The sequence below is a fragment of the Puma concolor genome, chromosome E3 (assembly GCF_028749965.1).
Source record: "Puma concolor isolate L17-30 chromosome E3, mPumCon1.1.hap2, whole genome shotgun sequence".
Classification (NCBI taxonomy): Eukaryota; Metazoa; Chordata; class Mammalia; order Carnivora; family Felidae; genus Puma; species Puma concolor.
The window spans coordinates 8,354,770-8,368,816 of record NC_141682.1 but is presented as its reverse complement, the minus strand read 5'-3'; the positions used below and the strand labels follow the sequence as shown (position 1 = coordinate 8,368,816).

The 14,047-nt window shown below is 57.8% G+C and overlaps 2 protein-coding genes and 1 long non-coding RNA gene across 4 annotated transcripts in view; 2 read left to right on the top strand and 1 right to left on the bottom strand.

Moving 5' to 3' along the window:
* Window positions 1-3,138: 3,138 nt before the first annotated feature.
* Window positions 3,139-6,138, top strand: VGF (VGF nerve growth factor inducible). Of its 2 annotated transcripts, none has more exons than XM_086691859.1 (2): window positions 3,139-3,248; window positions 3,756-6,138. In XM_086691859.1, the coding sequence occupies exon 2, from the start codon at window positions 3,776-3,778 to the stop codon at window positions 5,630-5,632; it is 1,857 nt and encodes a 618-aa protein (XP_086547985.1). In that variant the 5' UTR covers window positions 3,139-3,248; window positions 3,756-3,775; the 3' UTR covers window positions 5,633-6,138. The 2 variants fall into 2 exon arrangements, with proteins under 2 accessions (XP_086547985.1, XP_086547986.1); XM_086691860.1 differs by lacking the exon at window positions 3,139-3,248 and adding an exon at window positions 3,528-3,627.
* A 1,101-nt stretch (window positions 6,139-7,239) lies between these two features.
* AP1S1 (adaptor related protein complex 1 subunit sigma 1) lies at window positions 7,240-13,482 on the bottom strand. Its single transcript, XM_025923216.2, has 5 exons — window positions 13,361-13,482; window positions 11,364-11,542; window positions 10,623-10,731; window positions 9,309-9,446; window positions 7,240-8,012 (listed from the first exon to the last, which is right to left on the bottom strand). The coding sequence occupies exons 1-5, from the start codon at window positions 13,361-13,363 to the stop codon at window positions 7,965-7,967; spliced, it is 477 nt and encodes a 158-aa protein (XP_025779001.1). The 5' UTR covers window positions 13,364-13,482; the 3' UTR covers window positions 7,240-7,964.
* Window positions 12,758-14,047, top strand: part of LOC147572936 (uncharacterized) — a 136,004-nt gene continuing 134,714 nt past the window's right edge. The window contains exons 1-2 of the long non-coding RNA XR_015245377.1: window positions 12,758-13,234; window positions 13,458-13,634. This is a non-coding gene — a long non-coding RNA (uncharacterized LOC147572936). The remainder of the gene's footprint in view (window positions 13,235-13,457; window positions 13,635-14,047) is intronic.

Below are 14,047 nucleotides of genomic sequence, written 5' to 3'. Positions count from 1 at the left end.
TATCACCCTGGGTGCCTGGCTTCCACCTTGCTGTCCCCTACTCCACCCCATGCTGGCTGAAATTCTTGGGATGTCAGTGTCTGAGAAGCCCTCCTGAGCTTCTGGGCTGAGTGAAGGAAGGAAGGGGTGAAGAGTTGGGGAAGAATGGAGGAATGATCTGAAAATGGGGGGCAAGGACCCAAACTTGGGGGCTGCAGAGGAGTGGCTCTACTTTACAGAAATCTAGACATGGTGGATGTGGGGGAGGGGCGAGCAAGATCAAGACAGAAACATCCACATAACTTCTAACATATATCAGAAGGTATGGAAGGACCCAGGGAAATGCACAAAGACACATGCGTACACACACACACACACACACACACACACACACACACACACACACACTATTGACACATCAAGCCAGGCTCACTTTTCAGACACCAGCAGATGCCCAGACTGGATGCACTCAAAGTCTCCCAACCACGCAAGTATATGGACACTCAGAAGGATCAGAACCCCTGCACACTCATACTTCTACAAAGACATCTGGACACAGGCAAAACACATGGCCACACAGATTGGGAGAGATTTCATATTTAAATTGGAACACTACCATGCCCATCCACTCTATCTGATTAAATACACAACTGGTCTTCCAATTCCCTTTCTCCCCACCTGTTTATGTTTCATCAATCTCTACACACACACAAACACACATGCACATATATGTACATGCACACAGAGGTGCATGGGGACGTACACAAGCCCCCAGGAACACAAACTGTTTCTCTAGGTGCCTGTCTCCCCTCATCTCACACTTAGTTGTTAGCCCCATCAGCTCTCAGTCTGCCCCCCCCCCCTTGGCTCCTTCCCTCCCCCCTTCTCTCTTGGATGGTTTCCCCTCCCCCCTCCAGATGTCAGAGCCATTTCACTGATTCATCCTCCTCGGGAAGGTAACGTGACCCCCTCCCCATTCCACTGCTCTCAGTAACCAGGCTGGGAAGATAAAGGGGAGAAGAGGAGGAGAAAGGAATGGGGGGAGCTCACAGGGTTAGGGAGTGGTCCTAGACAGTTGTGTGTGTTGGGGGATGGGGGTTAATCACAGCCTTGGGGTCTGCTGCCCCTTCCTCTCTCTGCTTTCTTTGGCATCTCTACAGTCACCTTGGTTCTCAGGGCTTTTTTTTTTCCCCCTCTCCTTTAGCCTGTTCCTTCTACCTGTTCCAGATTCCTTCCTCCCTCCCTCCCTCTCCTGCTCCCATCTCTTCTCTCTTGCCTCTCTCTCTGCTCCTCCCCACCTCTTTCCCTGCAGAGCTGATGGGCTTTCTTCTGGGAAAGTCGAGCCACTGATGGAACCGAGAAGCCACTGCTGGCTATAGAGGGAAAGCACGTGAGTGTGTGTGTGTGTGTGTGTGTGTGTGTGTGTGTGTGTGTGTGTGAAGAGAGAGAGAGAGAGAGAGAGAGAGAGAGAGAGAAAGAGAGAGAGAGAGAGAGAGAGAAAGAGAGAGAGAGGGAGAAGGAGGGTCAGTGCTAGGAAGAGATGAGGAGGGGGTTGAGGACTGGCTCAGAAAGAGTCTCTGAGCCCTGACAGACTGCCCTGATCTCGGTTTCCAGAGTCTTAGGGCGCGGGTGTCCTGCGTGTGCCCACAGGCACCCCTGTGTCCGCAGTTCTTGTGTGTCTGGCATGTGTCATTGTCACTCCCCCCTTTCCCTGCCCACGCCCCCGCACAGCTTTCTGCCTGCACCGCAGCCCCCTTCAACCTCCCTCCTCCCCTTCATTCCTGCAGTGGCTGCTCCCCTTGCCTTCCTCTCTTCTCCCCTACCCCCTCCCCATTTCCGTCCTCCCCCCCCCCCACCCCCGCCCACGGCTGGTCTCCCTTCACTGGACCCGGCTCGCTGATGGATTCTCTTTGCGCAATCTGTGCGTCATCGCCCCCCCCCCACAACCTCTAGTTGTCCAAGCCCCCAACCCCAACCCTTCTGGCAGGAGATACTGACGAGGGGTCTGGTGGTAGAGAGGGGCTGTCTCTGACGTTGCACACCCACCCCCACCCCACCGCGTTCAAACCTTCCCCTTAAGCGGTGGAGAGAGCTGGAGTTGAGTCACCCCCCCAACCTGCGCAACCCCCTCCCCACCTGGTCTGCTCTCGCCCTCCAAATGTCCTTTGGGGGGGAAGCAGAGGGAGGGAAAGAGGCAGGAGGAAGGTGGGGAGAAGTGGGCTGACAAGGGGCAAGCGGGGGCGCCAGCATACGCTACAGAGTGAGATGGACAGAAGGACAGACACACCTTTTTCTCCAAACACGCACCGACTGTGAACAGACAAGACAGAGGCACACACATCCTCAATCTTTCCCCTTTCTTCTGACTCGGACCCTTTCCAACGGGATTACCAAAACCGCAAGATCCACCCATCTGCCCCGGCCCAGGACTGGCACCCCGCACCGTAGATCCGCGAACAGCGCCCGCAGGCGCGCAGATCCGTCCCTCCTCTCTCGGGTTCACGCCGTCCTTGGGTGTGTTCCCTATGGACCGTGCGTGCGGTCGGGGGATGGGGAGTCCAGCCCCTTCCTCGGCTTTGGAATCTTTATCCTCCCCCTCCCCAGTATGGATCTCCTACTGATACCCAGTCAGACTCCGGGAGTGCCCCCATCCTATTCGGCTCAGCGACGCGGGCTGCCGCAGCTGCAAGTTGCTCTGTAACCCACCCTCCCGCTTTGCAGCGTCTCCGCATCCACCCTTCCATTCATTCTCCCATTCATTCATTCATCCTTTTCTCCTCGTCCCTCCTTCATTCATTCATAGCCCCCTGCCCCGCCCGCCTCGGCGATTTCATTCATTCATTCATTCATTCATTTCCCTGGTGCTAGGCTAACGCACGCCCCTCTAGCCGAGGCTCCCAGTGCGCAGGCGCAGGCCGGGAGAAGACCACATCCTCCAATCACTGGGCAGCCCCCCGCTTCGAGGCACCCGCCCGCTTCCCCATGAATGAACATTGACGTCAATGGGGCGGGGCCAGCCCACGTGACCCTGCGCTCTCCCCTTTATAAGGCGGCAGCGGCGCGGGCGCTGTCCAGCGTGCTGAAGCCGGAGCGAGCGAGTCGCCCAGAGCCGCGCGGACCCAGCTGAGCCCAACCCACTGGACGCCAGAACTCGACCGTCGCTCCTATCCCAGCCACTGCTCGGAGCCGAGGCGGACGCGTCCCGATCTTTCCCTGTCCCCACCCCGCCCCGACCCTCCTCTCCACCTCCCGCATCGTGACACCAGCTGGTAAATACTCCGCTGTCCATCCCTCAAACCCTCAGCAGCCGTGGGCGTGAGGGAGGGTTTCTCTCTCCTCCCGGATGGGGGTGTTAAAAACACAGCGGGGAGACCCCGGTAAGGGTCCCTGATAAGTGGGGGAGTCGCCGCTTTTCTCTTGCTGCTGAAGTCGCCCACGCACCATCCGGGGAGTCCTGTGGGGAGGGAGCAGAGATTTTTTTCCACCTTATCTTAGCTGCTTAGTACGTGGGCGCTGGCAGTGAGATGGCTTAGGCAAGGGGGCGAAGAGGCATTGGGGGAGCGAGGGTTGCGGGCGTTTTCCCATTTACACGACTCCAGAGATCGGCACAACATCTTCCTCCTTTGCTTCTAAACGTCCCTCCTCTGGGTAAGGTTAGGGGGATGAGGGAAGCCCTGGCTTTCCTGATTAAAGGTGGGGGAAGGGGATATAGAATCAGAGAGCGGAAAATTCTTACAGAAACCCTCTCTTTCTTTGGTCCCTTCTATTTTTCACAGTCTCCGGCAGTCCTTTGGTCATGAAATCGCTCAGGTTGCAGGCTTCCACCCTCGTCTGCTTCCTTCTACTGATCAAGGGGTTGGGAGCAGCGCCCCCGGGGCACCCTGAGGCGCAGCCACCTCCCCTCAGCTCTGAACATAAAGAGCCGGTAGCTGGGGACGCAGCACCCGGGCCGAACGATGTTAGCGCCCCAGAGGTCCGAGCCGCTCGAAATTCTGAGCCGCAGGACGAGGGAGAGCTTTTCCAGGGCGTGGATCCCCGGGCGCTGGCCGCGGTGCTGCTTCAGGCACTTGACCGCCCGGCCTCGCCCCCGGCTCCCGGCGGCTCCCAGCAGGGGCCAAAGGAAGAAGCAGCAGAAGCTCTGCTGACCGAGACCGTGCGCAGCCAGACCCACAGCCTGCCGGCGCCGGAGACCCAGGCACCTGCGGCCCCGCCTCGCCCTCAGACTCAGGAGAATGGTCCCGAGGCTGGAGACCCCTCCGAGGAGCTCGAGGCGCTAGCTTCTCTGCTCCAGGAACTGCGAGATTTCAGTCCGAGCAGCGCCAAGCGCCAGCAAGAGACAGCGGCAGCAGAAACGGAAACTCGCACGCACACTCTGACCCGAGTCAACCTGGAGAGCCCCGGGCCGGAGCGCGTGTGGCGCGCTTCCTGGGGAGAGTTCCAGGCGCGCGTTCCGGAGCGCGCGCCCCTGCCACCCCCCGCTCCCCCGCAATTCCAGGCGCGTATGCCCGAGAGCGGGTCCCTTCCTGAAGCCCACCAGTTCGGGGAAGGGGTATCCTCCCCCAAAACACATCTAGGTGAGGCATTGGCACCCCTATCCAAGGCGTACCAAAGCCTGGGCGCCCCTTTCCCCAAGGCGCGCCGTCCGGAGAGCTCACTCCTGGGCGGCTCTGAGGCTGGGGAGCGCCTTCTACAGCAAGGGCTGGCGCAGGTAGAAGCCGGGCGGCGACAGGCGGAGGCCACACGGCAGGCCGCGGCGCAGGAAGAGCGGCTGGCAGACCTCGCCTCGGACCTGCTGCTCCAATATTTGCTGCAGGGCGGGGCCCGGCAGCGCGGCCTTGGGGGTCGGGGGCTGCAGGAGAAGGAGGAGGAGCGAGAGAGCGTGAGGGAGGATGCGGAGGCGGAGCAGGAGAGACGCGGCGGGGCGGAGAGGGTGGGGGAAGAGGATGAGGAGGCGGCGGAGGCGGAGGCAGAGGCGGAGGAGGCGGAGAGGGCGCGGCAGAACGCGCTGCTGTTCGCAGAGGAGGAGGAGGACGGAGAAGCCGGAGCCGAGGACAAGCGCTCCCAGGAGGAGATGCCCGGCCACCGTCGGAAGGAGGCTGAGGGGGCAGAGGAGGGCGGGGAGGAGGAGGACGACGACGAAGAGATGGACCCTCAGACGATCGACAGCCTTATTGAGCTGTCCACCAAACTCCATCTGCCAGCAGACGACGTGGTCAGCATCATCGAAGAGGTGGAGGAGAAGCGGAAGCGGAAGAAGAACGCCCCTCCCGAGCCCGTGCCGCACCCCCGGGTCGCCCCCGCCCCCACCCACGTCCGTTCCCCGCAGCCCCCGCCTCCCGCCCCCGCCCCCGCCCGAGAGGAGCTGCCCGACTGGAACGAGGTGCTCCCGCCTTGGGATCGCGAGGAGGACGAGTTGTTTCCCCCGGGGCCCTACCACCCTTTTCCCAACTACATCCGGCCGCGGACACTGCAGCCACCCGCTGCCTCGCGCCGCCGCCACTACCACCACGCCCTGCCGCCTTCGCATCACTATCCCGGCCGGGAGGCCCAGGCGCGACGCGCGCAGGAGGAGGCGGAGGCGGAGGAGCGCCGGATGCAGGAGCAGGAGGAGCTGGAGAATTACATCGAGCACGTGCTGCTCCGGCGCCCGTGACCTGCCCCGGTCCCGCCCCCGCGCGCCGGAGACGCGCGCGCTGCCACCCCCCCTCCGTGTTGCTCCTCTCCCCTTCTAGGTGTTTGCATGCACCCCAGCCCCATCCCTGGCCGCCGCCTGGCCCCGCCCCTACCCCCGGGTCGCCCCGCCCCAGGGCTGCGCCGGGACCTGTCAGACAGCTTCCCGGATTCGAAGCCCGAACTCCCCAAATTCATTCAAGGGGGCTCCCGGGGCCATCCCAGGCGGGCGGGTGGTTTGTGCGAATTCCCTCTCCTACCACGGCCTCTGGTCCCCACTAGTCCCTCTCGGGACGTCCCCGTCCAAAACCGGAAAAAGCTATTCCAGTTAATTGTGTGAAGAAGTGTCTGTCTCCTGCCCTTTGGGCCTCCCAGGAGCCTCTCCACCCTCTCCAGTTCGGTGTGAACTTACCTATTCTTTCCCTTCTCTGTTGTAAATACCCCTCACGGAGGAAATAGTTTTGCTAAGAAATAAAAGTGACTATTTTATTAGGACTTTGTTCTCCCTTATTCACCCGTCCCCTTGGGCCTCCGTGGTCCTCCCCAAGGGGCGGTGAGGGAAGCGCCAGCCACAACACCCTGTTCAAAGTGAGGGTAGTGGAACCACTTTCAACCATATTCAAGAGTAGAATATGGCCCACATCTACTAAGAAAGCTTAAATTCCACTTCCAGCTTAGGGGTGGTGGCGGGGGGTAAAGTCATTGGTCCCCAGGGTGGGGCAGCTCCAGGCCACTTTGAAGGCTCTTCTGTCCATGTCCTCTGGCCTCTTAGGCAGTACTGGTGGCTCCCCACAGTCCCTGTTCCACCTACTCGCCTCCCTTAACTGCCCCCTAAATTCCCTGGTCCTACATACTTCGCAACAAACAGGGAAGAAGGGCCTCCAGCTATAGAAACACCTTGCTTTTAGACATTTCTCAACCCTTTGCAAAGCACACAGGGTTGGATATACTGTTGAACTCCTGACTCCTCTCTCCAAATAGAACTAAACCAGCTGAGGGGCGCCTGGGTGGCTCAGTTAAGTGTCCAACTCTGGACTTTGGCTCAGGTCACGATCTCATGGACGGTGAGATGGAGCCCCGAATCGAGCTCTGCACTGACAGCACTTAGCCTGTTTGGGATTCTCTCTGACCCCCCTCTCTCTGCCCCTCGCTCCAGCATTCTCTCTCTCAAAAGAAATAAAAACAAAAACAAAAAACAGCCGAATGAAATGTTCCACAAAGAAACCTCAGAGGTGTGAAACTATGTCCCCAGGAATGGCTCCTACCTGGCCAAAGGCAGCTCCAGAGCCGGAGACACCGTGTTCAGAAAGGCACTGAGCTCACAAACCCATTTGGAATAGGGGTACCAGATAAAGTACAGGACACCCGGTTAAAATTTCATTTTGAATAAACAGCGGATGTGTTTGCATAGGACACATAAACTAAAAATATTATCACTCAAATTGAACTGGGTGTCCTGTATTTTTTTCTTCCTCTCTCTCTCTAACTCTGGCAAACCTAGTTCCAGGGAGGTGAAGAGGCAGTGTTCCCATCCCCTCCTGACTGATCCCAGAAGCTTTTCCTTCTTTCACAGAGCCTAAGCAGGCAAAGTCCAGAAATGCTTTTCCTTTTATTTCAGAGGAAAGGAAATAAAGTCAGCCACTTCCCACACCCCACCTCTTAGCTCCTGCCTCACCCAGAACACGGAGTGAGGGAGGGACAGTCTCCCATAAAGCCTGCCCTTCCCCCAAAGCTCACTTCCCTCAAAGTGGCAAGGTTAGAAAAAAATTAACCACGCTGTCCCTCCCCTGGCACTGGACAGAGTCCCCACTGCAGCCAAGGAGGAGGGAGGAGGAGGGCAGATGAGGGGAAAGGACTTCCCTCTCAAATACACAGGACCCCCCTCCCCGCCCCTGCCCCAGGCAGAGAAGATGCCCTGGCTGACTATGGGGCAGGGTGGAGGTAGGTTTTGGGGCAGGGAGCAGAGAAGAACCCTGAAAACCTTTTCCCTTTAACCTGACATATTTATATATTTACAGTTATAAGGGAGGGGAGTGAGTTTGGGGTAACATTAGTTCTTCAAAGGCAGGGAATGAAAGCCAAATAGCACCCCCATTTTGGTCACATTTGCCTACCTCCTAAAACCTTCATTGGGGAAAGGGGAAACAGGAGATAGAGGTGGAGGGAGGGAATGTTTGAGGGTCCTGAGCCCACAGCTCACTCTGAAAGAAGGTGAGGCAGCAGAGGAGGGACAGCTGGGTCCCGTCGAGAAAAGGGGGCACTCATGCCCTGCCTCTCCACCAGCTCCCCACATCTCCACGCGGCCCAGGCGGGGGCTACGCCAGACCCATCTCCTCCAGCACACTGCGAGGCGACTCATCCTCCTGAGGCAGAGACAGACAGAGGGTGACGCAGAGACACCAGGAGAGGCGGACAGGGAATGAGGCAGAGGAGGGTGGGCAAGACAACAACATCACGAGTCGGGGAAGCACAGAGAGACACAGGGAGGGGAGAGAGAAGCCAACATGAGCTCAAGGCTGGAACAGCTGGGGACCCTTCCGGGGAGCTCCCCAGTCTCCAGGGACCACCCCCCAGAGGCCAACTGTGGCGAGGAAGGAGGTCCAAGTTGAGTCCACCAGCACCCAGAAAATCCCAAACCAGGAGCTTGGTGAGCAGGGGCGCAGTCTCAGTATCTGAGGAGGAAGGGTGTGAAGCTGGGATGGGGGCGGGCAGGGGAGGGAACCTGCTTTCTGAAGGCTGGGGGTGCCAGCTGGCTGGGTTCTTTTATTCAGAGTGGGGGCAGGGAGTAATCAGTTGGCATCAGGTCCCTGAGGGAAGGTGAACCAGACTGCAGAGAAATGAGTCATTAGGGTCTGAGCAGAGCACTAGTAACAGGGGTGGGTGTGTGCCAGGGCACGTGTGTGTGTGTGTGTGTGTATGTGTGTGTGTGTGTGTGTGTGTGTGTGTATAAAGGGGAAGTCAGACCAGTGAGGTGGCAAGTTCAATTCTGCTCCTTCTCTTACTGCAGCGATGAGCCCCCATCTTTCCCCCTCCTCAGAGCCAGCTCGGGCCAGCTTGCTTGTCATTGCAGATTCCGGTGACTCATCTCCCTGCACCAAGTCTCAGCGGTGGCACAGCAGAGAGGGGGCAGGCAGTAATGGGGTGAGGGCGGGGGCGTCAGAGAGCAGGAGAACCCCAGCCAGGCACTCTCTACCCCAACCCCCGAGTCCCCGCCACCCTTCGCTTCTGAGGAGAAGAGGCTTTTGTGTGTGTGTGTGTGTGTGTGTGTGTGTGCGCGCGCGTTAAGAAAAAATGGGGAAGGAGAAGACACCAGGGGAGTGAAGAATCATGTGCCCCTTCTCCAATTCCCTGAGCAACCCTAAATGCCTAGAGAAGGATGGGACACGGGAGATTCAGCTAGGATGGGACACCTTGGGTCTTGGGAGAAAGAGGGGGAGCGGGCCCAGCGGGCTGCCTGCCACCCATACCTCCCACCCCGAGCAGTCAGCGCTTGAGGGCAAGCTGGCCAACTGGGTGCTGTGGGGGCCAGACGCCACAGGGAGGGGGGCCCCCTTGGTGGTGGGAAGGGGCAGCCGTGGCTGGCAGGCCAGGCGTCCAGGGCAGGGAGGGCACCCTCCACCATGGTACTCATCTTCCTCCTCACTGTCCCAGGCCCGTACCTCCTGCAGCAGGTCTGCCTGCTCGATGGCCTTCAGCACACTCTTCTTGGAGGTGTCCTGGACGTCTCCCCCCATCAGAAACTCGTCCAAGATGAAGTAGGCCTTCTCAAAGTTGAAGATGATGTCCAGCTCGCACACCTGGGAGGAGGGGGAGGGAGAAGGCAGGGTTGAGTGTCAAGGTGCGTTCCCACCCCACCTGCATCCCAGCCGCCCACTTCTTTTCTTTTTTTTCCTTTTCTTTTTTAAATGTTTATTTGAGGGGGGGAGAGGCAGAGAGAGAGGGAGAGAATCTCAAGCAGGCTCCACACTCGGTGTGGAGCCCCACGTGGGGCTTGATCTCACAACCAAGAGATCATGACCTGAGCTGAAATCAACAGTCAGGCGCTTAACCCACTGAGCCACACAGGCATCCTGCCCACTTCTTTTCTCATCATGGCTCCACGGTCTTCTCTTTGGGACCACTTCTCCCACCCCGGGCTCTTGCCACGCAGGTCGATGACCTCCCCAACCCATAGGCCTTAGCGTTCAGTTTGACTTTTCCTTCTTGACTGTAGTTCCTGCTGCCTTCCCCTCCAAATCTGTGACATTGTTCCCACCAGAGGCTGGCTAGTCTCCCTTCCTAGACACTATGGAACAGAGGAGAAGACTCTGAATCACAGGTAGAAAGACTTGAGTTCTAAGCAAGGCTCTGCCCCTAGGCAGCTAGATGCACATGTCACTTCATTTCTCTGAGCCTCAATTTTCTCATCTGAAAATGCAGATAACAACACCTACTCGCAGGATAGAATAAGGAGCAGACACAAGAGCCTGAAAGCCCTTTGTAAACCATTAAGTGGAATACAAATTATGGAGTCATTACTATTCTCCATCTAAGATCTGAGCTGTCAATGTCCAGGCTATACCCCAGATCAGTTAATTCAGAACTGCTGAAGGTGGGACCCAGGCATCACTAATCAACAACAACAACAACAACAACAACAACAACAACAACAACAAACCTCTCCAGGAAATTCCAATGCAAAGTCAAGGTCAGGAGCCACTGATAAAATCTGAACTTGGTTTCTGTCCTTATGGGAGAGGTCCGAGCTGAGCTCCACTTGATTAAGTGGCAGATTCTGATCTGCCTCCCCCTGGGCCCAGGGGCCGATTAAGGGATATGGCTAATAGGCTTAAGGCTTAAAATGGGAAATTAATTACTGTTGTCACTGCTCCAATTTCACCTCGCCCAAATCTTCTAGGCAGAGCCTGGAAGGGTCCCAGGGTTTGGTAGAAGAGGGGACTGCTGGGTACGAAAAGGTGGGTGGGGACACTTACGCTGCCGAAGTATTTGTCCAGGAGCTCCACATATCGGTGGATCAGCTCCAGCGTGATGAGCTCATTGTCTTGGCCCTCGATGGCGCAGCAGAAGTAGAGGCTGGCATATCTGTGGACAGGGGCACATGCGGGGTAGCTGGGGGGGCTGCTGGGCCTGCTTCCGGATCCAGGCTTTCTGCACTCAAACCTCCCATTTGCCCTCATTTCCAGCTCAGGGTCTATGTCCCTACTGGACACAGGCAGGGTGACCCCAGGGTATGCAAATAGTAACTCACTCTGCCTCAAGGTGGCTCTCACAAGCACAGGCAAAGACAGGCATGCACACTCTTTCCCTCTCGCCCTCTGACCTGTTCAGTTTGACTCAGCAAAATCCTGAGTGAACTAATCCACCTGCTCAAAGAAGGAACTGGACAGGATGTGTGTGTGTGTTGGGAAAGGTGGTGCAGGACCTAGGACTGTTGAATGAGGCTGCGAGGGACGTGTGCAATGGACAAGAATAGGGCCTTTCCGACAGAGGTGAAGTAGGTGTCAGGTTGAGCAATCAAGTGGGGAACAAGAAGGTCTTCAAGGGAAGTTCGGCGAGTAAAGGAAGAAGCTGGAATTCATCACTGCCCTCCGGATGCCCTTAGTTTCCAATCCTCCCTGACCCGAAGGGATGCCTTATTTCTCAGCCATCTGAACCCACTGCCAGGCCCCAATCAAGCAGGGTCCAGACCAGTCTGAAAGCCAGTGGTGAGTCACCTCTTATAGACGACTTTGAGATCCCTCCACTCCAGGAAGCTGCACATCTTGGGCTTGCGAGCCAGAACCACCTGCATAAGCTCCCGAACCATTTTCTTTCGCTCCTTGTCCGATGTGGCCAGGTACCATTTTTGTAGCCGCAGCTTCCCCTGCCGGCTGAACAGCAGCATGAATCGCATCTAGGGAGAGGGGGCAGACCCCAGAGAGGGTCAGAGATTTGGTTCTCTGAGTTTGTTTACTCCAGAAACACAGCCGCAAATGCATCCATCACATCCACACACATCTAACTCTTCTCTATTCATGGCCCCGGTTGCTTCGAAAATCAGCCCTTGCCGTCAACTCTGGGTATTCCCGCCAGCAGGTGCCCTTCCTTCTGGAACATGTCAGAGCTTCTGAGTCTGTCATTTGGGCTCAAACCCTGGCTCTACTAGTTGAGTCATTTGCCTTGGGCAATTATTTCATGTCTCTGGCCCTCAGTTTCCTGGTCTGTAAGATGGATGTAATAAAAGTACCTTCCTGTTTGGAGGGATTAAACGAGTTGATATATGCAACTGTGCCTGTCACGTGGTAAGCACTGTAACACATTAAGAGTCAGTATTATTATCCCTTCACCTTCTGTTTCATACTTTTGTCTTCCACAGGTCATTAAAATGCCTAATAGAGTGACAAACAGCCCATAGCTGAAGTCAAAGAGAGGTCTGCTTTCTTCCATGGTCCTTCTGTCCACCACCACGCTGAAATGGGGTATTTTGTCTCTAGAAAAGCTACCTCAATTCTCCACCCCATCCTGGACATACATTCTTGCTGATGTCCCCAGTGCACTGCCTTCAATTGCCAGTCATATGCCCAGGGGCATTGGGACCCCCAAATTCCACCCTCCTCTCTCCTCAGCCATCCAGGCATCTGGCCACTGACAGTCTTCTCTTTTTTTTCCTTTTAAGGTGACTCCTGTTAGGCACCGACACCTCTCCAGACACCAGGTGACAATTTCCCTTTCAGTTCCTCAGTTAGGACACTGCCATTCAGGGTGGTTCCTGAAGCTTTGTGCAACACAGTGCAGGCTGAGTTGAGCGGGGAGGAGGGCAGAGTCCTCACTACCCTGTGCACCCTCAGTTTCCCAGTTCCAGGGGGTCCATCCAGTCTATATATCCTGGAGTTATCGCCTTGTCCCTCCAGTGCTCCTCTCCCTGGGCATTACCAGGGCTGGAATCCGTGGGTGTTTGAAACAATACTACTTTAGGGTTTTGGGCGGTGGGGAAGGGAAAACACTGCTAGCGTGGTGGGAGGGCAGCAGAGGGGCGCAAGGGAGCCCTGCGCGTCTGAGATTGGGGGGCGGGGAAGCGGGAAGCCAGCAGGAAGACGGAAGGCCTGGGCTCCGGAAAGAGAATGGGATGGGGGGCGGAGAGCCAAGAACACGGGAGCCGGGGATCCGAAGCCTGGGTCCGGGAGAGCAAGACCCCGAGCCCACTTGGCTTTCCCACCTCACCCCAGCCTGTAGGCGAGCTGGGAGATAAAGCGAGGCAGGACGTCCACTCCTCGGACCCGGAAACTGTCCCCTCCCACACACGGCTCTCCCCGCGGGCCGCCGCTCCTCTGGGCTGCTCGGGAACAGAGGGTCTTGGTGACCCGCCAACCCCGCCGCCTCCCTCCGCCGGCAGGCCCCCGCGCCCCTCTTCCTCCTGCGACTTCCCTGCGGCAGTGGTCGGGAGGTCCCCTTGGACCGCCACCCGCGACGTCCCCACGACTCGGGACGGTCCCGCCGCCCCTAGTCACCCACCTCTTGCCCCACAAATGCGCCCCTCCCCGCCCCTTCTCCCTAAAGCCATTTCCAGCTGCTCTTCCTTCCGAGGCCGGCTCGCCCACCCGCTCAGGTAAGTGGGGCCTGCGAGGACCGGAGGAAGAGAGGGCGGCCCGCACAGAGGGCGGCCCCCAAGGACCCCCGCAGGTGCAACCCACGCCCCTCGGTTCCCCCTCCCCTCCCTCTCCGCACAGCCTACCATCCTGCAGCCTCCGGCTCGGCGCGTCCCTCTTCGGCCACCGTACGCGCCAGCTCCACTCCCTTTCTTATCCTTTCTCCTCCTTCCCTCCCTCTAGCCTGAAGCCCCGCCCCGTCCCGCCCCGGCTCGGAGGCCCTTCGAGTGGCGTACTGCGCAGGCGCCAGCGCCGCGGGGCGCGCGGGCGGGGCTGGAGGCGGAGAAGCGGAAGCCATGGCAACCAGGTCCTCGACTTCGGCTTTGAGTAGCTCTATCGTCATGGTAACAAGGCTTTCTGGTAGGCTGGTTGGGGGATGGGGGGTGGTGGACAATGCGGTCCTCGCGCTTCTGCACCTTGAGGGGGAAAAAGGCGGGAAAAGGGGTGAGAGGCGGAAGGGACGACCATTGGAGTTTGTGAGAAAGCGGGGAGGACTAATGGAGGGCCTGGGGCGATGGAGACGGAGCAGGGTGGGAACTGGATTTGGGGTAGGGGCGATGACTTGGGGAAGGCTAGACAAAGCGCGGTGGTGGGGCTGACATAAGATAAGGATGGAGCCCAAAATAGACATGTACTGAGAACCTGCTAGATGCAGCACTCTCCTCAAGTAAGAAATGCACAGGTAATGAGGGAGACGGGAAATAAGGGAGAAAAGGAGGGGCTGATATTTAAGCGATGCGAAGAAAAGGGAGAGGGGCATGAACGAAGGCCAG